This window comes from Akebia trifoliata, chromosome 5 (genome assembly GCF_017979445.1).
Source record: "Akebia trifoliata isolate Shusen 1 chromosome 5, ASM1797944v1, whole genome shotgun sequence".
Taxonomy (NCBI): Eukaryota; Viridiplantae; Streptophyta; class Magnoliopsida; order Ranunculales; family Lardizabalaceae; genus Akebia; species Akebia trifoliata.
In genome coordinates, this window is record NC_141379.1 from 2,885,899 (window position 1) to 2,912,581 (window position 26,683).

Below are 26,683 nucleotides of genomic sequence, written 5' to 3' on the forward strand. Positions count from 1 at the left end.
AACATACCAAACCCAATGGAACTTGATGTTTTTACATTTGGAATCTTTACAATATCCCATTTGTACGATTTTATTACAAAATAAGTAAGATATCATTAGAAGAACATAACAGAGCCGATAGTATACCCAAAAATAAGTTGACACTAAACAGTAACTCACAAGAACTCATGCACACAATATTCTCCTTCTTGATACTCCTTTGGCTTATAAAATAGGCACCAATGTCAAGTACCATTGTGGCAGTGTCAATACTATAATGCACAAAACATTAATAAAATTACAAGGAACGAGATGATTGCATCCTAAAAGAATTTAAGCAGCATCCAGCATACTTATAGGTCGATACTGATTTAATATGGTTTGTCAAGCAAGAGTAACTATTTGGGTATCAGAGCTTACAGTATTTCCTGGTGATACTGCTGAAAGCCGTCCTGAAGATCCAAGGATTGTTGCAGTCCCATCATCCATGCTGGCATACTCAACAAACACCCTATTTGTTGGGCCTCCTTTCAATGTAAGCTATATAAGAGAAATCAGACCTACCTTAAAACAAAACATAATAGAAGAAAAAAAGCTCCAATTTTGGCAACTAAAAATAATGAAAGATAAAGAACCTGAGTTATATAACAGACTGGAATGCATATGCACTTTCAGATATAAAGCTAAGACAGACGTGAACTTCAGATTTGAAGCAATTATGTTAAATTTTTTACTATTTTACAATCCCAGTATTTTAATTCCAATTTCCAAAATTACTGTCTGTCATCAACATATGGATAAAAGGAAAAAAGAAAATTCTGGCACATACCACATAAGATGCACCTGGCACAAGGAAAATATCATCAGGATGTATCCTTGGCGGTGCATAGACTTCTACTTTAATAGGCTGACTTAATATTTCATGGCCGGAATGTCGTCTAGCACTGACCTGCAGATTTCAAAATTTATTTGTAAATTAGTAACACACCCAAAAGAGGGTTAATCAAACCATATTAGTAATTAAGCAAAAGACTACATGGAGGACTCACATAAAGAGTTGTGAACCCAAGACTTTTTGCTCGAATTACAAATTTTGGCACACTGAGTTCTCTGTCACCAGGATTTGAGGCATGCATGTTGACAAGATCAAGTATAGGATCCTCTATATGCACATGAATATTCATATAGGCATACTGCATCAAGTGGAACGTAACATAAGCCCAAAGAGGAACATAATCTACGAGAAACAAAAATTGATTCCAAAGGAAATACATTTTGTGGAAAACAAAGCTTTAGAATAATTGGGTAGCAAGTGGAAAATACATCGTGGAAAAGAAAGAATCACTGGCCAGGGAACCCAGACATTATACAGGCACAAGTACTCAGTACATATGCTCAATGAATACAGATCAAGAAATGTGACCATAAAACACCGGAAATGAACACAAACGCATCAGAAATAATACAGACAACAAATTGTTCAAACCTGAGAAGAGTCGAAGACACCTCCATCGTTAACCCCTGCTAATATATCAACAGACTTTTCACTCCCTTCCTACAAAACATCAAAGTAAACGTCATACTTCCAACAGAAACAAAAAAAACAAAAACAAATATCCAAATTACCATAAGGCTTATATCTTCTTGTGAAATGATCTTAATCCAGTCCACATCTGCAACTTGAACCTGTAAAATTTATGTTAACCATGACATCATAAAAAAGTAGAGTTAGTGAAGGTAGCATAACTGTAATGGACATGGTAGACAGCAAAGATGAACGATCTAAGAAATGATTGAAAATCAAACCGTGTGATGAAAACGTAAGACACTTGCAAAAGCCATAATATCCAAAAGTAGTTGGTGTGTAAAAATTGAATATGGATCTCGTTCATTCCCAATTTTAAAGGGCTTTTCTTTGATGATATTTTTAGAAGGGATTGGACTGTGAATGGAGAGGGGCAGGTTTTAGGGGTGTGTGGTCCTTTTGTTTATTTTTTTTCTGTTTCTTTTTTTTTCTCTCTTTTACTTCTGCTCTTCTTTTTTGGGTACTTGATAGGTCATCTCGACCTTCTTGGTTGCTCTTATACTTCGTTTTTCTGCTTTTCTAATAAGATCTATATATTCATAAAAAAGGAACAAGAGGAACAGAGATGCAAGTAAAAGTCTCATAAAAAAAAATTATCCACGAGATTTTGTAAAACAGTAATACATGAAGTAAAGACCAAAGTGAGATCTCCTTTTATCTCTGTCACAAGCAAGAAGGTGGAGTTCCAGGAGGAAGAACTACACATAATAAAATGTGAAATTATCAAACCAATGAAGTAATCCAATATAAAAATACATCAGAAAAAAAAAATTACCACAGCAGAGGCTGCAACAGGAGGAGCAAGTCCATTATCATAAACAGTAACAAGTGCAGTTCCCAACCCTCTAGGACCAAGCATCAGAGGCAAGCACTGCAAACTAGGTGGTGCTTGAATTACTTCTACGACACGAGTATCATTCACAACGGCATCTAGGAAACAGGTCCCTCCAGTAATCGACAGATTTACCTGGTAAAGACATTCCAAGAAATTCTCATTTTATTTAAAATTACTAATATGGGGAAAACCAGAACCAAGATAACAGAAAAGAAATTGACCCAAGTTGTAATAAATTGATTAAAGTGAAATGGACAGAAGTTGGTTTAAGTAGCTTGTCTATGATCTATGCATTCAATGTATCCCTCCATATTTATCGCCTGTTCTTGTAGAGGATCTCACTTGTACTTACATTCAAATGTGACTCCCTATTTTTCTTTAATGAATGGGTAGAATTGCCCCAGCTTACCAATCAAAATAAATAAGAAGACTTGAAATAGTACTGCTCATCAAATCTTGTCATAAGAAATGACTAGATTGTGCAAGGCATGCATAGATGCATGATAAACAGGCAAATACAACTTTCTTATGGGACATTAAAAAATTGTATAAACATGATGATTACAGATCAGTTTAGACAAAGTTATGCATCAAAATAGTGGCAAGGGTTATGAAATCTAAATACCTTTACATCAGCATTGAAAAATAATAACATAAATTCTGGAACAACCCTTGGGGAAGAAACGAGCTGCATGGTCCCACAATTTGCAAGTAAGAATAATAAGAAAAGGAAACAAAAAGGAACAAGCAAAAAAGATAAATCAGCATAAGCCATCCGGCAAACATGGATATTATAATATCATATGCTACAGACCTGCAAACGTATGGCATCTGTGAGAACATTTTCTGACTTTTCAAGCAGTGAAGAAGCTTTCTCACGAAGATGACCAGTCATGGTATCGGAGAATCCAATTACAGTAGCACGGACAACGCACTGAACAGTGAACAACATACATTATGTTCAAATACCAAAGTTAAACAAACTTCATTTAATATGAAATTAAATAATCATTCAAAATATTAAGAAAGTCAAAAATAGTCCCAATCTCAAATTCATACATTTCAATAAAGAATACCAACCATAACATATAAATTCAAGTAAGAAACTAACTAGAGAACCTAACTACAAAAGGTTAACACAAACTAACTACTTGACAATATTATTGCACCAATCCAGTAGGAACAAGAAAATGACAACTAATAACCACTAGCCAGATTGGGCTCTAACTTCAGTTGGCTATTTTGTTTTGATAAATAAGTAGTTATTCATTTGGAAAACTTTTTTTTAGAACTCTCCCTGCACATACAAGTTTCTATATTTACACCATTTTTTTGGTAGTATAACTGTATTTAACCAAGAAGGGAGATTGATGAGGTTCCAACCCAAATCTCCACAGCCATTTCCCAAACTGGATGCAGAACATTGGAATTTGACATTGTGAATTGCCATAATGTTTTCTTTTTTCTTTTTTCTTTTTTCTTTTTTCTTTTTTCTTTTTTCTTTTTTCTTTTTTCTTTTTTCATCCAATCTTCACTTGATTAGAGTATTTTATATTTATTTATTTGTATAATTATAATTAATTATTTATATTTCAAAAATTTATGCTCGTGAGGCTTATGTCTCAGACTTTGGCTAGGGAAACACCTCACCTCACGCCTTAGCATTTAAAACAATGATTGGAATATCATGCAAGCCTAAAGCCTTTCATATATTAATCTTAGCTAAAAAGTTTCTTTCACTCTTGCAATCCTAATCCGACAACAATTGAATTGCCCAAAGATCCCTCTAGGATTAGCATTTCCTTCTAATTCCAAATTCCCAATATCGCATTAGAGCAACAAAGAGGGTCAACCTCCAAAAAAGCTCAAAAATATTATGATACACAATAATGGGTAGATATAAGTAGCATTAATTAGGTCTTACCAGTCCCGATGCATTCTTTAAAACCAAAAACCTCTCCCAACTGGCCTTAGAACTTTCTATCTCATTAGCATTCCAGTAGGTCAACCCATTACAATTGCTCAATTCCCACTTTAAGCAAAGAGATGAAGAATTTGCAAAAGCCTTTCCAGAGTTATGGATGGCAACTGCAGCTACTCGAATAGTGCAACCATTTGGCACAGTAATAGGTGTTGCACCCGGACTGTGATCAGCATGAGCCGCAGACCAAATAAGATCAGGCGTATTCACTGAAAAGTATGATGCGAAATTACACGCCAATAGATGAGAAGCAAACAAGGATAAAAACAGAAACATAACAAGTGGTAACTGTTATTAGGCACATATATAGGAATATAGGCGTAGGTTTCATGGAGGATTATCACTCGTACCAGGTTCATTAGCAATCAGAGTGATTGAAGAAGGAAAGGCACATGTAAGAGATAATTCCACTTTTTCTATAGCTGGCAGTGGATGGTCGTCACCAACCAAGTTGCCACGTGAGAAAACCAGTTGCTGTGTCAGTGAAACAGGAGAGTAAGTTGAGAAATTCACTCAAAAATATCAAATATAGGTATTTTATTAAGTATATCTTATCTTAAAAAATAAATGGAGAAAAGAAAGGCAAACCAAAAAAATATATATAGTAAATGAGAATTTATCCCAAAAAAAGAAGGAAAAGAAAAGAAGATGAGATGCAAAATCTTACAAAGTTGCCCAATGTTAGGCACAAAATTCTATACAGTCGCCCTCTATTTGCAGATGCATGAACCACATGAACTCCGTCATCAAACGGTCTATGTTCCTCATTAAAAATGTCTACACTTACAAGAAACTCAACACCATGGTCCCATGGTTCAGGTCCTCCGACAAGCATTACATTTAATTCTGTTCCAGGAACAAGATTCAGCTCATTCAAGGTTTCCAACAGAACACCAGCTTCTTCCCTAGGCAAATCAACCGAGTAACCCCCAAATTTGTTTCCATCCCCGGCCTGTTGCATAACAAGAGGATCATACGCAGCTATAAGTGAAGAGGCTTTCAAAACATTCGATCCATCTGATGGGCGATCAGAAGATTGCAATTCTTTGGACAAAGTTGCATGCAGAAAAGCTCGACCAACACTCAACGCATATATATAGGTCCATGCACATGGAGGACTATAAAGTGATTTAAAATCCTCAATGTCTTGTAACTTGTTGAAGGCAGATGCCTTCCCTGATGTATTGACGATTTTGAAAGACTCGCTTCCAGATTTCCACCTTACAAAGGAACTAAAAGAATCACACCTGTCGAAATGGCTACCTGAAAATTTCAAATCACATACATAACAAAGAGAACTGGAAAATAAAGTAATAATAAAAAAATAAAAATAAAACATCTTCTAGATAATCACCGTCGGAGGCTTTCAATGTCACTGCAGCTTGAAGATATGTTCCTACAACAGTCTCTACAGGGAAGTTATGTAGCATAACCATTGATGAAGGAATTGAAACTTTAATGACCACCTACAATTAAAAGAACGACAACATGAAGTCAATAATGAAGAAGAAGAATAAAGATCGAACCGGCCAACAGCTGATGACTCCATCTGTAAGAGTGTGAATAGACCTAGTACATTAGTTAGGCAATATTAACTATGTAAGTATAAAATAACTCTCAACAGAAACCAGATGTACAGAGAAGGATTTAGAGCTTAAGATCAAAGAGTATGAAGGTAAATTCATTAACAGAATATCATTACCAATATTTTATTTTATTTTTTTGATAAGTAAGAAAGAATGTACAAAAACCCAGAGTTCAAAAGACCAACCAAGTGAAAAAACGGGAAGAAAAAAAAACAACAACAAAGCTTGGGACACAATAACAATCATGTTCCATCTAAAAAAGAGATCTTCAAATAAAATCCTTTAGCATTCCTCAAAAACAGTTGACCACGACAAAGCAAGGCCTTTATGTTGATCCTAATGTTCTAGATGTCCTCTACTTTTGCTTTGAAAACCCCATGAATCATTTCCTTACCAATGCCCCAGCAAATGGCGAAGGGAAGCATCCTCCACAGACTACACCCGCTCGACAATCGAGAAGGCTAAATTTGCCAGCTAAAACAGAAGAGGTATCTACAGCTGTAGAGTCCTAACAAAATATACTTCAAGAACTAAATTGGATAAGATCCAGGCCATTCCAAATTGAAGGGAAAATGAACAACAAAACGAATGAAATCCTGAACACCCAATAACCAAATGGTTCACATTTTCCGCATTTTTCTTGCATAAGAAATAGAAACTAAAAATTACATTCCGGGACCTGAAATAATCAATGTTTAGAATTTTGTGGAGACATGAGGTCCAAAAAAAGGTGGCAACCATGGAAGGAACTCTAGATCCCAAAATGAAAGATGACGGAAAGAGAGAACTGGCTTCATTCCCCTATGTTTTATAAAAGGGTCTAATTATGAAGCCACTATCTCGATCTCAAATCCAGAATCTCTTGTCTGAAATGGATGGATTTATGTGGATACTAGAAAGTTTCGTGAGAAGCATAGAAGGGGATTCCAGCTCTTCATCATTAAGACTTCTTCTGAAACCAAAATCTCATGACAAATCTTCGTCATTTTAAATTATAAAATCCCAGATTAATGATTCCTACTTGTATGACAAACATAAAGGATTGGAAAGGTACTTTGAAAGGGCTTTCTCCACACCATTTTCCCTATAAATTATCTTATCTTCTCTATCAACCTTAAATATGATTACTCTTTTAAACTCAGATTGAACTTTCATGATATCCCTCCAGAATCCCCGCCCGAGATAGTACTCAAAGGCCCTTAGAAGTCACAAGAATTCACTAGGCAACTCCAGAGTACCATCAACATCCAACACTGAAAGGAGAACAAATAAACCCCAGTAATGACCATAAAGAATTGGAAGAGCAATGGTTTATAACCATATTGAGCATGATATCTTAATACTTTCGACATGCACTTTTCTGGTTGAAAATAAACAACATCAAACTTCTTGAACCAATTATCTAACTCTAATGAACTAAAATACCTCGTAATTCTTAGTAGGCTGGATATCATAATTCACAACTACCACCTAAAATAACATAATGAAACCCGATACTGCTGTGCCAATATATTTTTTAAAAGCATAAATGTTGTAGAAAGAAACCATATTCAAACCCCTGTGCAAAGGTTTTGTTGAAAAATTCATTCCAGATTCCTATATTTAGTGTGAACAAATTAATGTATCATATATAAACATGCATCTTCACAATAACAAAATAATTCAAATTTCTCTCCGTTTGGTATCTATGAGATGCGTGAGTTAAATAACCCACCTGAATGTGGTACTGTCCTGACACCATCCACAGGATCAGCTCAGGCCCCAGTATGAGCCCCATGTTAAACAGGATCAAACAGCCCATTCAGATGCAATATCCAGATCCTATTCTAGGTCTAGGATTCACTGATACCACATACCACATAGAAAACAAGAAATAAGAATTTCAGCACTATATTTATTATAGACTTTTACAAAAACTACAGAAAATAAATGGATAAACTATAACAATGGAAGGTCAAAGCACACAGAAATTGTCTTTTTAAATACAATGCAATTCAAATTAAAAGCAAGTAAAGAATGGATTATTATTTGGACAGGATATTCTGAATATTAGATTGTCTAAACAAATATTAACCAATTGACCGAAATCCTGTTGGTCTCGTCTAGCCTAGTTCATTTCTTGTGTCCAACTTAATGTTTTATCTAGTCCCACAATAAATTAAAAGCATGAAATGTAAAATCTTTTTTCCCATCCATACCCACGATATGAAGGGAACTATCAAGAGAAGCATGACTATCAACAAAAACTATTTCTGCTCATCTGAGTAACCAGATTTTTGTTCCCAATCAGAACAATAGTAAATATAAATAAATAAATGTTTGCTTGGACAAGAAAGCAACACAAGCATCTATAATGCTACTGGAATATCAATACCTCATCATAATTCATCGAATCGAAAACAGATACCACTTTAATCGTAGCCTGACCAGGCTTCTTTGCCCGGACAACCCCAGAAGCAGATACAGATACAATGTCCACATCAGAAGAATACCACTTATAATCCAAGGATGTTTCCATACAACCTGCAGTTTGTGAATCCCAAGTTTGAGAGTAGTGTCACAAGTGAATTATTTAAAACATCAAAACTCAAAATCCCTGACCTCCTGTTGCCCTTAGCTCCAATTCTTGATAAACTCCGGGTGCCCAAGGAAGGTGAATGAATTTAGAGGAATCATTAATATTTCCCATGTCAAACTTCACTTGATTGCAGACCATGACTTCTTGCACAATTTCAAGAACCTAAAGGTGCAATTATCAGTAGAAAGCAGCCAATACTTGCTTAAACAGTGTAATTTTAAAAAGAACATCCCCACCCCCAGCCATACTCCAAAGAGTGCAAGGATGCCATTTGTGCGTATGGGTATAAGTTCCTCCCCCATCAAATACAAGAAAATAGCAAAGTTGGCCACACCTTGGTTGTTTCTGGAAGCCCACTATGATAAGATAAGGAAGCAGTCAATCTTCCCAGCCCCCGTGAAGTTGCTTTTAGGATTCTACAACTCTGCCAACCATGTTTAGCAGTGATATTATCTGGCACCACAAACGTTGTCCAATATGCAGACTCGTTGTACTGCAACTTGATATCATTGCTCTGCACAACGGGGAGGAATTTTAAGTATAAAAGAACTCGGTGAAGGAGAAAAAAGAAATACACCAACTAAAGTATAATTTTTATTCACCAAGAGAATTAAACAACAAAACCGAAGAAGTCCTATAAGGAAAAAATTGATTTTCACATGGAGAAATGAGCATGGTGTAAAAAAGCATTCTCAGAAAAATAAACCCAAATAGAAACTCAACAAAGTCTTCATCATCATCACCAAAGCCTTATCCCAAATATATGGGGTAGGCCGCCACTGAACAAATCTGTTCCTTCATTCAATTTAACGATGTAACATGCTTCATGATAGGAGATAGTAAAGTTTTTAGACCGGTTGCCAACCTTATGTAACATTCCTCCATTATTTGGGCTTTAGACAAGCAATGTAGAGCCCAAAAAAAAAAAAAAACCCTACACAGTACTGATTTCACTTCTTTTTTGAGCAGTGGTAAGATAAACTTCATTGTTAGAAAGTTACAATATCTTTTATCTTATTAAAACTTCTTTTTACTTTAAAAAAAAAAAAAAAATCTTTTATCTTCGCTCCTACTGACAAAAAAGGTAAAATGCCGAGGCATCTACTGATAAATGATTGATCTGCCCAAAAAGATATGGTAAAGACCTAATCATCTGGTTATCACGAGTACCACAGATTCAACTAGTTATGCATGTACTGGGTTTTTCCGGAATCCATGGACCTACAATGATCGGGAATCAGAATCAAGTTTGGGAGGAGCTTGATGGCGTCACTATGTTTCAGGCCTGTCTATGGTGAATCGAAGGAGATTTTAATGTCATCAGCTTCACGCATGGGAAAAAAGGGGATCAAGAATAATGAAAAATATGAAAAATCTTCACGGAGTTCCTAAATTGCTACACGCTAATTGACCTTCCATTGAATGAAAGAGTGCTCACATGGCCAAACAATCAAGAGGAACTCGTGCTGTCTAGAACCATGTTACCGGGTTCATTGGTTTGCTCGATTCAACTTTGGGTCCGTGGCTTAACACTTTAGAATAACCTAATTCGCAAAGGTAGTTTCGTAAAGGGTGTTTAGGTAATTGTAATATCGTTTCTTTCATTATTGTAGTTGGTCTTAAAGATGCTGTACTTTCTCAATAGTTATCTCGACCATCGACATTTTTTTTTCATAAATAAATTTATACTTTTCAAGAAAGAAAATGGGATGTATCTTGTTACATACATTCAGGCTCATTTTTTTCTTAGTAACTTTGCATGTGGTAGGTCTTCTCAACCTCTACCCTTCTTTTTTGATATTCATCTATAATATATATATATATAGCTGTCAAAGCTATCGTTTAAAATTATTCCATGCCATCTTTAACGAATTTGACATATCATCTTTACTTTCTTCTTCTTAGAACGAAATAACGGTTGCTACCGGCTATGGTCCTTAATGATGTGCATGCTAATCACAATCAAATGTGATGAACATTTAATTTTAGTGACATGTAGGTAGTCCAAGAATCAATGTTTTCTACAAATGAAACATGGGTTGCAAACTACAATGCTTTTTCAACATGCACATCGACCTCCCACTGATCACCAACCTATAATTTATGAGTCATAGAACTTGTAACAGAAGTTGGTTAAAAAAAAGCACCAACACCGATTAAAAAAACACTCATGTCAATCATAGTCGCCGCCTTTTTCAAAAAATTGTGTTTAAATCGTGATTTTAAAGACTGGCAATTCAATCATGACTTTTTTTAAAAAGTCACGATTTTGACCCCAAAAAAAATGTTTTTTTCAAAGACAATTTATTCTTAAGTTTAAAATAGGATTTGATGTATAAATGATAACATCACTTAGTAGAAAAATATATATTACCTTAACACTATTTCGATTTTTTCCCATTTTTATCCCGATTTTTCAGTTTTTTCCGACTTTTTCCCTTGCCGACTTTTTCCCGAACCCCGACTTGGTGACTATGATGTCAATAAGGGGATGCGTACCTCTTTTTCCATTAGCTTGTAAAAAAATAGTAGTGGTCGTAATGGTAATGGTAATAAAAGTAATAAAAGGGAGATATACCTCTGTAATATATATTTCGTGTGCATCAGGTCCAAGTGAGACAACCTTCATGTAAATGATATATTGTAGGCCAGCAACTACATACCAGCGGCCAGTGGATGGAGTTGCTTTTATTCCTTCAATAGGATCACCATTAGCATCCACAGGTAATTTGTATAGACATAAAGTGCCCGGTAAGACAACATGAAGGGACGACATTTGCATGTGACCTGCAACTCTGGTATCTTCAACAGTGATAGTTGTAATCCCTAAGTTCAATGCATGAGCTACACCCATCAAAGAGTCCACTTGAGCGACCGAAGAGTTCCACACATGCCACTGGTGATGTGGAGATGGTAAAACTATTACTACAGTAGACAATGAGAAGAATATTAGATCGTTATAGAGAATATTCATAATTCAATAAAATATAAACAATCTACTTCCCTCTAGCATATAAATCATAAATTGGGAATGGGCTAGCATGTCAATGGAAGACAATTAGATGTTCTTTCAAGCCTTAACTTTGTAAACTAGGGTACGTATGATTGCATAGGAAATCAGCGAGAAAAAGGTTTTCTTGGGAAAATGCAATTTGAAGGTGTACGATAGCAGATTTTCATGGAAAGTAATTCTCCCCAGAAAACAATCTCCCAGTCTTGAAGGGAAATATTCTCCAACCCGTCTCCAAGAAATGCTTTTCTTGTGTGGGTGGGAAAATTCTAATGTCATTTTCTCTTGATTAGCACCAACTCCAAAACTAAAAACAACTTCGCTTTTTGACATTTTCCTAGGTGCAATAAAATTCACCAGGAAACATTTTGTGAAGAAATCCATTTCTAGAGACCATTCTCCTGGGAAGTATTTTCCCAGGAAAGCATTTCCTTTGCATCATATAGATCCTTAGCAACAACTTCTGCAGTTCAATTTATGTATACGGTATACCAGATTTTGTGCCAATTGCAAATGAAGTAAATCAGTAGCACATTAAAAACTAAAACGGGTTCATATTAGAAGACCTTGAGGAGTATTCTGACGGATAACTTTAAGACTATAATGAACAGATGCACCAATGATAACAAAAACAGGGGATGGAGGCTCGATAGACATGGCTTCCGCAACAGTTAAGCCAATATTATCTGCCGTAAGCTTGAATTCCGGCTCAATCAAATTCACAGAAACGACCTCATGGCCAATTTCAGTTCCTCTCACCACATATAAGTCCGAGAAAACACCCTGCATCAAATAACAAGGAAACTAACTGAATCTTAATTATTATCACTAGTAATCAATAAGAAAACTGTTGGCATCAAACTTACACTATCTTCCAGTTTTATTTGCATATCTAAGTCTCCACAGAAACCTCCACAATCACTCAAGGGAGATTCCTTCAAGGGAACATGAACAAGATGATGATTCCCTCCATAATCTTGAGGCTCAAGCCGCCACATAAATTGCAAACCAACCAATGATGAAAACACATTCTCTGCAACACAAATTACCTAGTAAACTACCATTCGTTCCCAAAATCGAATCAAATGCAAATAACTACAACTAAAAACACACAAATTACTGATCAAGCTACCATTTGATCCCAAAAAACTTCCAATCAGAATCTACACTGAAATTCAATCAAACGCAAATAGCTACAACTTATAACACACAAATTACTGAGTAAACTGATCCCTAAGTGCTTGCTGTTAGAAATCTACACTGAAAATCCAATTAAATGCAAATAACTACAACAAGTAACACACAAATTACTGAGTAAACTGCCATTTGATCCCAAAAACTTCCAATCAGTTATCTACACTGAAATCCAATCAAATGCAAATAATTACAACTAATAACATATAGATTACTGAGTAAACTACCATTTGATCACAAAATGATTCCAATTAATTATAACTATAACATTTTGGGGATAACTACAACTAATAAGACACAAATTACTGAGTAAACTACCATTTGATTCCAATTGGAACTCCACACCTAAATCCAATCAAATGCAAATAATTATAACTAATAACATATAGATTACTGAGTAAACTACCATTTGATCACAAAATGCTTCCAATTAAATATAACTATAACATTTTGGGGATAACTACAACTAATAACACACGAATTACTGAGTAAACTACCATTTGATTCCAAAATGTTTCCAATTGGAACTCTACACCGAAATCCAATCAAATGCAAATAGTTACAACTAATAACACAGAGTACTGAGTAAACTACAATTTGATCCCAAAATGCTTCCAATTAAACAAACATGTTGGGGATACCTTCGTCGTCAAAAGCACGGACACGGAGTGTTGCAAGTCCATCTAGGTCAAGTTTAACCGAATTGTGAAAAATCTGGATTCTGGAGATCTTATCGATGAAAACTTTACATCGAATTACAATCCCGGTACGTAGATCAGCCGCGTAAACAGCCGTCTCCTTCCTACCACCATAAGGAGAAATCGATCTCAACCGAGCACTTGTCGAGCATCGAGAACTGGAATTGAACTCAGGTTGAACAAATAGAATGTCGTGGTGATCCCAAGACCTGAAGAAAAACAACAACAACAAATCAAAAACTGTTCTTGAGGTTCAAAACCTCGGTTTTAAAAATGAAGATGAAGTGTTTGATGTTTGAACTCTTACGTACCATGAAAAGCAGCCATCGCTACCTTGAAGACGATACTCCACTGGATAAGTCATGTGAGGAGGTAATAATAGGTTCACATCAGCTATGTGAGGACCTGTAACTGACTCTGATTTAGGGAAATTGGTTAGTAGAAGAAGAAATAGTACGGATAAAGAAGCGACGATCGACATCTCTCTAAGCTTTAGTGAAAAACCCTAGTGACTCTGCTTCAGGAGTTACACTCAACTGAGCATTTCCCACTAATTTAAGCGGGAAACTGCATCGAGTGGGAACAACGTGCGTTCAGTAACTTGCTTGGATGGGACGAATGTTGGTTTTCACATGCTTCAGGTGTAATTTCTGTAATTATTATTTTAATTTGTGTTTGGAGGTGATTTAGGCACGTGACACGTCCCTCTACATTTCGGTGAATCTAATACACATCCTTTGACCATGGTCTACACTTGAAGAGTAGTCAATCAGCCTTTAGCTAAAAATAATTAATTTTGAGAAATTATATTGACATTCCAACTGTAACTTATTACACCCCAACTATGCTCTTGTTGGTCTAAAGATATTGAATAATTCAATATTTGATGACTTGATGGACTTTTGGGGGTTTCACCTATCTATTAATTTGGGTAAGAAGTCTTTTAGGATGGATTATATGGATTTGCTCGGATGAATTTTATCCGTGAAAATACAAACTCAAAGGGTAAGAGATTCGTCTTATTCGTTTTTCCTTGTCTTAATTGTTTTGTTCATGTATCCAAGGAAATCAACAGAGCTACTAACTTCTTGGTTGAGGCCCAACTTTCAACATCTAATGGCCATGAAAATATATTCTTACAAACAAAGTAGACGTCGACAACAAAAACAAAAATCTTCCAACATGCTTACACAATATATTTAAATTTACTTGTTATCGAGGTCTTTTAAATCAAAATGATTGCTCGTATCCATCTTAGTCATTTTGTTGAAATATTATAAATATTCTTTTAATCTTCAATTTTTTTAATGAGATGTAGGGGTCTTAAGTTAAATTGTTAATCTTACGGGTTTATAGTCCTGTCATTCGGCCTTACGAATGCTCCAGCCACATTTTGCATACTCATAAATAAGATTTCCCACGCCTACTTGGACTAATTTATGGTGGTCTACTTGGATGATATTGTTGTTTATCAATATACATTAGAAGAGCATTTAAAACATTTAAGGATTACGTTCAGGGTGTCAAGGGAGAACTCCTTGTCTATGTTAAAAGTGACAAGTATTCCTTTGTCTTACCAGAAATATCATTCATTTGGGCATTAGATTGGAATAGGGAGATGTGGATGGATGTGGATTAGGTAAATGCCACCCAGGAAGGGGAGGACTAAAATTAAAATGATGGAACTAAATGTCATTTATGATGAACTATTGTAGGCGATTTATATAGGAATATTCAAAAAAATATCTATATAATAAAACAATTGCAGATCTCATTATTATTACACTTTTGTGCAAAGATGGACATTTCATCTAATTATAATATAATGGGGTACAAACTCCCCCTTTTATTGCATTTTTTTCTTTACCCCTTCAATTTTATTTTTATTCTTTCCTCCCCTTATCCTTTCCATTAATATCCTCTAATTTTATTAAGGGCCGCTCTATTTGCATACACCAAAACAGCCAATTGCACCCACATAATTTTTCTTTTAATTAATCTTGTTTTCTTTTTTCTTTCAATTTTATCTTTTTGTTATTACTTATCGCACACACCGCTACCTATTGAACAAAAAAACTCATTTCTTCTTCCTTCATTTCTCATTGTTCTTCTTCTCATTTTTCATATTCATCTCCTTTTGAATTTTGTGAGAAATTTAATCAATGGAGATTAGGTTTTAATTATTTTTTTCTTCAAACTATTTTATTTATTTTACGTTTTTGCATTTAATTATCAAGAAAGATGGAAAAAATCATTATTAAAATCTCGAAACGACGATTTTCAATTAGAAAACTTTAAAAAAATTTGATATGTTCATACTGAATTTATTATAATAGATTCAGTATGTACCTATCAAATATTATCAAACAAAATCGATAGGTACCAACTAAACAAAACTTTCCACTAAATATTACAAAATCGATTCAGTAAGTACTTATGAAATCTTACAAAACAAAATCAATAAGCATTTATCAAACAAAATTTTCATGTGAAAGGTTTCGACTCAATTGGAAATGTTTAGGTAAGAAAAACAAATATAATCAAAGCTTAAAACCTTGATTGAAACCTCCCTAAATGCAAAAAAAAAAAAAAAAAATGAATGATATAGAAAAAGAAAATGATAAGGGATAATGAAAAATAATAAGAAAATTTATTTGGTACCTTTTAGGTAGGTGAAATAAGCAATTTAGATTAAAGTACATGTATTAGGTATGTGCAATTAGATATTTTAAAGTTAAAGTGGGTATCCCAAGCAAGTGGGTACAATTGGGCATTTTGGTGTGTGCAAATAAAGTGACCATTTTATTAACTTTCCTCCTCTACTTCATTTTTCAATAATACCTCTCAAACTTAACTATTTTTCCTCTTTTGTCCCTTTAACTTATTTTATTGTCTTTTTCATTTTCCCCATTCTTAATGGTACCTTAGCAACTTTATTATTTTATTATTTTATCCATTTTAACTTCAATTATTCTTAATAATTGTTGAAAAATTATGACCTTTAAAACCGGGAGTAATTTAATAAAGGAAGAGAAATAACTTATAAGTTTGAATCTAATTCGATATCTTTTAGACAAATATTATCTCTTATTAGTTAGAACCACAGTACACGAAATGCCTTTAAAATATGGAGAAGTTTACACTTAAGTTACTAAATCGGATTATGTATGGTCCGATTTAGTTTTAAACACTCGAGAATATTAAAAAACTGAGAATGCCAAGAGCTTAAGATTACGAAGATAACACATAAAATTTCAGTGAATACATATAATTTTTTGTTGATTTTATATAACTATTTTTGTGTCTGTTGAATAAGAGTCATGATTTTATGTATATTGATTTAATAACTATTGGATTGTATTTGATTTCAGATCTAACGATTTAGATCACTTCCTATCAAAAGTATGTATTTTATGTATTTTAATCAACACCTATTAATTGAATCGACATGATTAAATGGTTTTGATCGCGTCCGATCAGTTGCCATTTTATCTAATGGATTCGATCGTTCTTTATCGAATATCAATCATGAATTAACACACCTGGTCAATTCTGATCAGGTACTAATTTGATCCAACGCACTAGATCATTATCGATCAGGTATTATTTTGATCCATCGTATCCGATCAGATACTAACGTGATCGTGCAATACAGATTACACTCGATCCACCACACATGACGGATCAACCACAACCATTGAATGGTATTGTATTATGAAAACTTTAAGACTCCTTAACTCATTGTAACGATGTGTAAATGTTAATGACGCCTTAAAGTACCTTAATTGTTCTTTCGCATGTGTTCATGTGCGGGTAGTGTTTCGTATTATCTCGAAACACCGAATCAAAACTTTAAAAGTGTAACACAAATACATATAACTATATTAGCTACTATTTATAAGGTACATCACTTTCTCACTTGTAAGTAAGTAATGCGGGACTAAACTTTATATATAAAAAAAAAAAAAAAAAAAACTAATTTAAGAAAAATAAAAAAATTAAACCACAAAAATTATATTTTATTTTGAAAATATTCAACAATAATACACTTACAATTATATTATTTTTCTACTTTTACCCCTTAACCTAAAAAATGATGTCCGTGACGCAAATTCCAATATATAATAAAATACAATGATGGACCCCATTATTTTTATCTCAATATCTATACATTATAAAATAATATATCTCGAGAATGCTCTTTACCTAAATCCTCTTTTCTTCAACTTCCTATGAATACCCCGCAATTTTATTGTCATTTTTCTTCTATCAATTTTTAAAAACACCATTGCAACTTCTTTTTATATTATTTATTCTCTTTCCCCTTTTCAATAGAACTTTTTCAAATTTATTATTATTTTTTTCAACCCCAAAAGCACAAAGAAAATGCCTATGTCTACGACATGAGTAAACTCTAGTATCCAACAATGCTAAATGCAGATAACAAAACCGTACAAATGCCACAACACTTTAATTAATATTTTAAATTATAAATAAAATTATAACAATAAAAATTCATAAAATAATTATATGAATTTAAAACTTCATAAATTGTAATTTTTTTATAATACATGCGTTCGCACATGTCATTATCAAAATTCAATATATTTGATTTTTATCACTTGGACATTTGATCAAGTCTGACCAACCTTAATAAAATCACTTTAATATTTTTAGGTGGTGTTTAAAAAAAAGAGTCATGATAATGTGATTCCCCGCTTTGACACACCCCTCATCGTAAAATCATAGATTATTTACCTCGAAATACATAAGAAAAAGATTTATGATTTTGAGTATTTAGACACAAATGATCTATGATTTTATGATGGGGCATCAGAAAATCACTTTTCTAAAAAATAAAAATAAAAATTACCCTTAACTTCATTAAGTAATTTTCCAAAAAAATTAATGAAGATGTCGGCGAGATACACCAAATCAAAACCCCTTGATATTTTGCCAGTATCTCTTTTCCATTCCCGAACTTATATTAATAGCAAAGGGAGTTCCGCAGATTTTATTGGGGGCGAATGCGTTAAGACGCAGCGTATTTGCATATCCCCAACTTTATTTTGGTTCTCGGTGATCAACAACAAAGACCTTCCCTTTTCGTTCTGAAATACAGATAAAACCCTAGCCCCCTCTTTTTCATCCTCAATCTGAGCGCAGGAAACCCTAGCAACTCTTCCAACCCTAATCCAAGCGCAGAGAGGTTCATAAAATGATGAACCATTACGATATTAGGTTGGCCGATCGAAACTCCTACCGCGAGAGGAGAAGGTAAGAAAATTATCCATGGATCCAATCTCATCTCCATCGTTGTTTATAGATTTGTATCTCAAATGGAGATCTTTTTGTGTGTGTTTGCAGTGACCTAATGGGACCACAACCACCAATCCCACCGCCTATGGTGGGCGGAGTGGGTGGAGTTGGTGGTGCTTCGACGAACATCGGCCGAGGTGGATCTGGCTACGGAGGACCTCCCGGACCTTTTTCTGCTGGAAGAGGAGGTAGTAGTTTCAATGGGTTTCCTCCTTTTCAGTCCGGCGGCAGTGGGGGTGGAGGGTTTGATACGGGTCGAGGTGGTGGAGGAAGGGGTTTTAGCATAGGTAGAGGTGGTGGCGGAGACCATGGAGGTAGAATGTCGAATGGAGACCGTGGTAGTTGGAGAGGCAGCGATGGAGGTCGGGGAGGTGGACGTGGTGGAAGAAGTAGTGACGGTGGTGGACGCAGTGGTGGGAGTAGAGGTTTCGATTCTTTCAGTGGAGGTGGAAGAGGTGGAGGCGGCCGCGGCGGTCGTGGTAGTGGTAGGAGCTTTGGTGGAGTCGGAGGAGGCCGTGGTGGTGGCAGGGGAGGTGGCCGAGACGGTGGCCGGCCAAGAGGAGACTTGAATGACATTACTCTCCCAAAGAAGGATTTTGGAAATTTAGTTCCTTTTAAGAAGAGTTTTTATATAGAGAGTCCATCTGTGCAAACAATGTCGGAACAAGAGGTTGCGATCTACCGCGCAAGACGAGAGATCACCGTTGAAGGTTATGATGTTCCAAAGCCGATCCGAATGTTTCATGAGACCAACTTTCCAGGTATTTGTTCTGGCTCGTGTCAAGGGCACCAGTTAGGCACCCACGTTTTAGGCAGTGTCGACAGGATCTTGTTGACACCATTAAGACATGTCGACAATACCCTGTTGACACAAGCAAAAAAAAATGTCATAACAGGAGATCAGAAAGTAATTTTAGGCATTGTAGACAGGATCCCGTTGATACCATTAAGGCCATGTTGACACTAGCCAAATTTTTGAAAAAAAAAAAAAACGTGTGGGTACCCAAATCTCTCCTACCCCTCCCAATTAAACAAAAAAATGGACTTTTTAAAAAATACGTGGGCGGCTAAGCTAAGTTGCTGGGTGCCTTTAACGCTGGTCAATTGTTCTGGTTTCGATTTACCCTCTCTTTAGTGTCAATTTAATTTATGTAGCTGATTGATGTAATTGTAATTGCCTCTATAGATTACTGCCTCGATGTGATAAGTAGGTTGGGTTTCGTCGAGCCCACGGCCATTCAAGCTCAAGGATGGCCGATGGCATTAAAGGGTAGAGATTTAATTGGTATAGCCGAGACTGGTTCGGGGAAAACACTGGCATATCTGCTTCCTGCATTGGTGCATGTTCGAGCACAGCAGTCGTTGGGTTAGTCTCAAACTCTTCTGTTTTATATCCATATTATGTTTTTTTAATTTTTACTCACAATACATGTTTCAGTACAAGGAGAAGGTCCTATTGTACTAGTTTTAGCACCTACTAGAGAATTGGCTGTTCAGATTCAGGAAGAAGCCGCAAAGTTTAGTTCACGTACAAATATCAGGAGTACTTGCATTTATGGTGGTGCTCCAAAGGGACCGCAGATTCGGGATCTTCAAAGAGGTATTTCTTGTTTGCTGTTTTTCTGCCTTGATCAGTGAAGAAGGTTTTTATCGACTGATTGTATTACTTCTTCCAGGGGTTGAGATTGTTATTGCAACACCGGGTCGATTGATTGACATGCTTGAAGCTCGCCATACAAATTTGGAGAGAGTTACATATCTTGTGTTGGATGAAGCCGACCGGATGTTGGACATGGGATTTGAGCCCCAGATCAGGAAAATCGTAGCCCAAGTACGATTCATACTCTTACCTATTCTTTTTCTGATACATATTCTTCGAAAGGTTATTCAACAATATTGGATTTGTGTGCCTAATACTGTATTTATTTTTATCTGATACATTTTCTTCAAAATGCCATTCAAAAAAATTTGGACTTGTGCGGCTTACTTCTCTATTACATCCTGACTACTGACCTATTTTTTGTGTTAGAAGTGACGTCAGAATTCTTACGTTGCTGAATGCTTGGTATTATATGAATTAAATTCTATGTAAATTTCTGTCACTGTTATAAAAGATTGTTATGTATATATATCTTTTGATTGGTAAAAGGTTAGTGGTTAGCAAGGAGAAGTTGGGTTCAAAGGGGTCTGAACCTAGGACACGAGAACAGCATTTCACACGTTTTCTCAACTTAGCTAAGTTGGCATTTCATAAAAGATTGTTATATTATCTATCTTTTGTTTTCCAACACACGCTTTGATTGTTGTAAAGTTGTTTATGGATTATTGCTCATTCCTTCTTGAATTGGTAATTTTTGAAAGCTATGACTTTGTGGCGAAAGTTGGTTGCTCCAACTATGTTCTTTAGGGCCATTCTTAATACTCTTAAAATCAAAAATTGATGAAGTGGTTAACATTGAGCATAAATTGCAGAAGTGCATCAGATTGAACTTGAAGTAATTTTTCTACTAAGGTAGTTAGTTATTAATACTCACACTATGTAGCTGTGCCTTGTCCCAACTATTTTGGGTCAGTTATAAGAGTAATGTTCTGAAAATGCAGATTTAGAGTATTTATCTAGTTTAAAAAATTACCATTTTCACCTTAAAACAACAATGATTCAAGCTGGGATGTCAGGTATGTACAACTTTACTTGTGTGCTCATGTTTTTTTCATGTAAAACATGTAACACCAAATAGTGTGTATTGCAGACCGGTTGGAAATTGTGGTCTGGTGAAGTTCTAGTTTGGCACCTTTGCCAATCTATTCCGCATTGTTCATTTTTAACAAGCTCAGGATTCAAGGCTGTCGTTTTGGTCCATTAGCATTAATATTTTGAGGGCATGAAACATAAATACAAAACTGGTGTTTTTGAGATAGTATTCCGTCACCATCACATTCACAATTCACATTTCACACTTTGCACTTTCATCTTGATTAATGCCTATGAATATCAGATGTGATGCTTTAATGATATTTCTCATGCCTATAAGTCTTTAGATATAAAATATGAACATTAACAGTTTTCCCAAATATATTAGTTCTGTATAACGAAGCAACACTGTCTTTTTGTTAAGTTTTTTTATATTTTTTAACTGGTGATATTACTTGTCGTCTGTAAATTGTAATAAATTTATAGTCTCACATGAAAATATGCAATACTCCTGTCTTATGTCTACAAAGTAGGAGTGCATACGAAGGTGTGCCACCTCAGTGAGGTGGTATGAGTGATAATACCCACATACTTGGGATCAAAACCCACCTTCACCTGCTTACCAAAAAAAGGGTAGTGCAGGTACAATCCCCTTCTGATTAAGTAATAGCATTGGCTAGTATTTTTTCATACTCAGAGAAATTTTCTGAATAATAAGAGTTCATTTAGATAAAAAACTGCAATAAGAATTTTATTTGAAAAAAAGTAAATGGTGGGAAGATGTACAAAAAGTAGAGCTTTGGGAAGATGTACAACTATAAAGATCTTTGGGAGAGCTTTCTTAAGGTATCATTGCATTTTGAGAAATCTAAACAATGACAAAACCTCTCTTCTAAAGAAAGAGGAAAAGGGTGTCAAAGGACTAGATATGGGTTGGTCGCCATAGTAGCTTTGCATTATTGTTAATATAGGCAATCTTAGGATGATTGTAAAGGTGCCTCCATTAAGTTCCAAAATTTCCCTAGAGAATGATATTGTCACGACTTTACAATGTAAGGGTAATTTTGGAAATATAGCCAAAATAACCAATGCAAGTGCGAGCATATAAATAGGAGAGATAATAGTTTAATAAATAAATGACACAAATAGTGGGAAAATCACTCCTCAAATGTCACTTTATCCTCCATGAAAAAGAAGGAAAAGAGAAAAGAAAAGAAATGCTTTCCCAACTGTTAGTGTCTTGGTCTATTCAGCATAACGTAGGAAAGTTTTCATGGGGCATTCGAAGATCTTTTTGAAGAAGCAATTATTCACATAAATTTGATAGAAGTTTGAAATATATAATCACAAGGACTGCAAATTTACACTCATGTCATCCATAGCTGCCTAGGCCCATGGCTTATAGGGTCGTTTTACATTTTATAATCATTTATTATTATTATTACATATAACAGCTGTGCTAATGATGCATAACGACATTCTTTTTGTATATTTCTTGAAAGTGTCCAAGTTATTACATATATCATGATCAATACGTATTGGAAATACTAGGATAGTTAGTTCTAGTTTTATTTTTCATTAGTTTATTTCTATTCTTTCTATGTAAGGGCATTTATGTCCATTCTATTATTATGGATTATAAATATATATCAAGCTCTCATTATGAGACTTGTAATTTTTCCCTTCTAAAATTCTTCTATACGAAAATGGATCTAGCCATCTGTTCCTTTAGACGAGAAAATGTATTTCTATTTTGCATGGTCCAATCATTGTGTGGACCATGACATTTATTACCAAGACAAAACTACCTCTTTAAGTGTGTGTGTGGACCCTGCAACGTGGATGAAAACAACCGTGGACATATAAGTTAGGAAAACGATGACTTATTTTGTGTAGGGTCTGATAAAGAGTAGAGTCTCAAGTCTCATATTTTATTTTTTCTATTTGTTTCCCAATTCACCTTTTTATACATAATATTTATTACTAAGATTGCACTACCTTGTATTCCGTTCACTCTCTTTTGGTTAACTCAAGAGTCAAGTGCACAACCACCTATTGAGTTGACTCATTATAGCGTGATTGGCTCAAAGAAGATGTTAATGCCTTCTCATATTTTTTTTACACAAATTTCTTTTCATGTCTGATGTTCAAGAATTTCTTAGTAATATCTATTGCATCTGCATGTTATTATGTTCTATTCAATCTGATCTGATCATAGTTTGCCATTGATGGTTTTATTTTATTTGTTTTTAAAGAGAACTTTATAGCTAAGTGGTAAATGTGCTCCATAACTTCCAGATTCGGCCTGATAGGCAGACATTATATTGGAGCGCCACATGGCCAAGAGAGGTGGAGACTTTGGCAAGGCAATTTTTACAAAATCCCTACAAGGTGGGTGGGTGGGGCATTTTTTATAAAATCTCTACATTCTACTTGTGTGGGATGATTTCTGTGAATCTAGGATACTTATTTGGTACCCTATGAAATGATTGGCTTATATAGGTGATTATTGGATCCGCGGACCTGAAAGCTAATCAATCTATAAACCAAGTTGTTGAAGTTGTGTCAGAAGTGGATAAGTACAGCAGGTGTGTTTGGGTGACAGTTGTAACCAAGATACTTGATTTGTCAAACTCAATGTTGTTCTTGATGTATCCTTGTGTGTTTTTCAGGCTGATCAAACTGCTGATGGAACAGATGGATGGAAGCCGAATTTTGATATTTCTGGAGACGAAAAAAGGATGTGATCAGGTCACGCGAAAGCTGAGAATGGATGGATGGCCAGCTCTATCCATCCATGGTGATAAGAACCAGGCTGAAAGGGATTGGGTTCTAGCTGAGTTTAAAAGTGGCAGAAGTACTATAATGACTGCCACTGATGTAGCTGCACGGGGTCTTGGTAGGATCATTACGTGTTAGGAGTCCTAAATCTCATCATTTGGTTATTGAAAAATGAGGAAGGTTGTCGAGTCGGCGGGCTGCTGACCAGTTTCCTTGGGATTCAATTCGTGGTTTGGTGGTGTGAGGAGGTGCTGTCGCAAGTTTTTGTTTTTTTTAACCCGTGAGGATGATCTTTCTCCTTCGCGAAGGGCTTCATCAATTATGGTGTGGAGTAATTTGGTGTCTTACCTCTTACCATTGGATCCCATAAAGTACATCTGCTCGGTACCTCATTATTGCAGCTTATGTTACATGGACACAAGGGAGCGCAGGTTCATGAATATGTTTAGTATGGTGCACTATTCTCTAGATTGTCAGGACTGCCATCATATTGGGCTGGTTAAGTAAATAATACCACATAATTTGTGAATGAGAGGCAACATAACATGAACAATGTCGGGTTTATCAGGATTTTCCATTTTTTACTAGAATGTCCAAAATGGCCGTGGTCCTACCATCAAGTGTCTATGTAACAAAGTTGGAAGTTATCGCCGCCCATCCACGGTTATGGAGCTGGTTTGTTGTGGCAGCCCGGTCGACTCATGCAAGCATGTTCATTGGTTGGGTTATTAAGGGGTGGTGGTGCTGGTCCCTATCCCTGCAACAAGGTCAAGGTGGGCACATTTACTTGTTGAATGTGTTGTCTTATTATTGATCCAAAATTAGGGGGTGCAGGGATAAGGGGGCAGTTGCATTTTTCTCAAAATTTCGAAAGCTTTAGTGCAGAACTTACTTATTAATTTGTGTTATATTAACTTTGCCTCCATTGGGTGCAGATGTGAAAGACATCAAATGTGTGATCAATTACGATTTTCCATGTAGCCTTGAGGATTATGTTCACAGGATTGGACGAACTGGCCGTGCTGGTGCTAAGGGAAATGCCTTTACCTTCTTCACGCATGCAAATGCGAAGTACGCTCGTGAACTAGTTAAGATCTTACAAGAAGCTGGGCAACTAGTGAATCCAGCGTTGGCCGCCTTGGCACGGTCAGGTGTTTCTGGAGGTATATATATTTGTGTCATGTCTTTATTTCATTACTTAGTGTGATGTGTATCGGTGTGTTTATATTCAAATGGCAATGCTTGCCTGTTTCTTTCTCTGTTTTGGCAGGGTCTGGGGGGAACTTTCGTTCTAGAGGTGGTCGTGGTTTTGGTAACCGATCTCTGATTTCAGGGTCCAATGTAATCCCCCTCGGCGGGAAGAGGCCATGGTAGCTTCTATTTGCCAGAAAGCACTAACCCAAATTAGTGTGTAGATGGTGTTCGCTATCATGTTGTGATTGCAACTGCTCTTCTGCTTTTGACGATAACAATCATTTGTCACTTATGAATTGCATATGTTAGACACCAGTATCCATCTACCTTTTTTTCTTTCTTTCTCCTTTGGGTTAATGGAAACTTTATCTTCTTTTTTTATTTTTATTTTTTTATTTTGGCAATAGTCGGTTATGTATCAATTTGCATACTGAGGACTTCTCTCAAGAATCTTATTAGTTTTACAGCCCAAGAACATTTCTAGTTGGATTTTTTATATATCTGTGCAGATGCATCTGTGGATTTCACTGTATCTATGATGGAAAGCTTGTGATTAGCTGAAGGAATGTTGAGTTTAATTAAAAATGTTAACCTTGGCAATCAAACTAAAAACTGTCTTTGCTTCCCTTGTTGAAATTGTACTAGGACCTAATTAGATCTTAAAATAAGAAAATTCTGACTTTGCTTTAGTCTCTACCTTAGTTTTTTTTTTTTTGGGTGGGAGTTATTTCCAATTTTAAGGGTTTCTCTCTCAAGAATTTCTTGTTCAGAATTCAGTAAGAGCATGTGTTGTAATAATTTTCTTGGTTGTTTGTTATTTGGATAGGTTGTCTGTCTTATATTCTTTCATTAGGGGATGGTTTCTAGGCCATCCCAAGAGAAGAAAACTGAGATTTTTTTCCCTTTTAAAGGTTTTCACCAAAGAAAATTGTTTACAGGTTTAGAATTCTTGAATTGGATTTTAAAGGAAAAATTTCCTGATGTTTAGGGCTGGTAATGGGTTGGGTAATATCTGCTTACCCAACTCATCCTATCTAAATTATTTGGGTATGGGTACAGATATGGTTTTTATCTGATGAAGAATGTGGGTAAATTTATTTGCACTTGTTTTTATCCAAATATTTTTAGGGTCAAATGTGGATGTGTTCTATCCAACTGAATATTCGGTTTATTCAAGTTTAATACGGTAAATTCACAATAAAATATAAGTATAATAAAAAATTAGGGATTTTCTATCATCTTCATAATGTG

At 35.4% G+C, this 26,683-nt stretch overlaps 2 protein-coding genes across 2 annotated transcripts in view; one reads left to right on the top strand and one right to left on the bottom strand.

Annotated features, from left to right (window-relative positions):
- The window catches only part of EMB3012 (embryo defective 3012), a 36,862-nt gene extending 22,790 nt beyond the window's left edge, over positions 1 to 14,072 (bottom strand). Inside the window, 20 exon segments of the mRNA XM_086442068.1 lie at positions 400 to 519; positions 809 to 928; positions 1,029 to 1,172; positions 1,466 to 1,534; positions 1,606 to 1,665; positions 2,340 to 2,531; positions 3,025 to 3,087; positions 3,214 to 3,333; positions 4,324 to 4,589; positions 4,731 to 4,854; positions 5,048 to 5,643; positions 5,735 to 5,846; positions 8,341 to 8,489; positions 8,568 to 8,706; positions 8,879 to 9,058; positions 11,123 to 11,469; positions 12,121 to 12,337; positions 12,421 to 12,587; positions 13,390 to 13,655; positions 13,758 to 14,072. Of these exon segments, the coding sequence (XP_086298194.1) occupies positions 400 to 519; positions 809 to 928; positions 1,029 to 1,172; positions 1,466 to 1,534; positions 1,606 to 1,665; positions 2,340 to 2,531; positions 3,025 to 3,087; positions 3,214 to 3,333; positions 4,324 to 4,589; positions 4,731 to 4,854; positions 5,048 to 5,643; positions 5,735 to 5,846; positions 8,341 to 8,489; positions 8,568 to 8,706; positions 8,879 to 9,058; positions 11,123 to 11,469; positions 12,121 to 12,337; positions 12,421 to 12,587; positions 13,390 to 13,655; positions 13,758 to 13,927 (3,621 nt within the window). The 5' untranslated portion in view covers positions 13,928 to 14,072.
- A 4,369-nt stretch (positions 14,073 to 18,441) lies between these two features.
- Positions 18,442 to 25,934, top strand: LOC147400993 (DEAD-box ATP-dependent RNA helicase 20-like). Its single transcript, XM_086442070.1, has 10 exons — positions 18,442 to 18,723; positions 18,814 to 19,526; positions 19,952 to 20,131; positions 20,204 to 20,365; positions 20,442 to 20,596; positions 23,756 to 23,848; positions 23,960 to 24,045; positions 24,130 to 24,356; positions 25,174 to 25,401; positions 25,509 to 25,934. Exons 1-10 carry the CDS (start codon positions 18,665 to 18,667, stop codon positions 25,610 to 25,612), a joined length of 2,007 nt encoding a protein of 668 aa, XP_086298196.1. The 5' UTR covers positions 18,442 to 18,664; the 3' UTR covers positions 25,613 to 25,934.
- The last annotated feature ends 749 nt before the right edge of the window (positions 25,935 to 26,683 follow it).

Excerpts from the sequence above, each read along its gene's own strand:
- LOC147400993 (XM_086442070.1), top strand. The coding sequence starts at position 18,665 with ATGATGAACCATTACGATATTAGGTTGGCCGATCGAAACTCCTACCGC. Across the intron at positions 24,357-25,173 it reads TGTAGCTGCACGGGGTCTTG|ATGTGAAAGACATCAAATGT; the intron begins GTAGGATCATTA and ends CATTGGGTGCAG. Across the intron at positions 25,402-25,508 it reads ACGGTCAGGTGTTTCTGGAG|GGTCTGGGGGGAACTTTCGT; the intron begins GTATATATATTT and ends CTGTTTTGGCAG.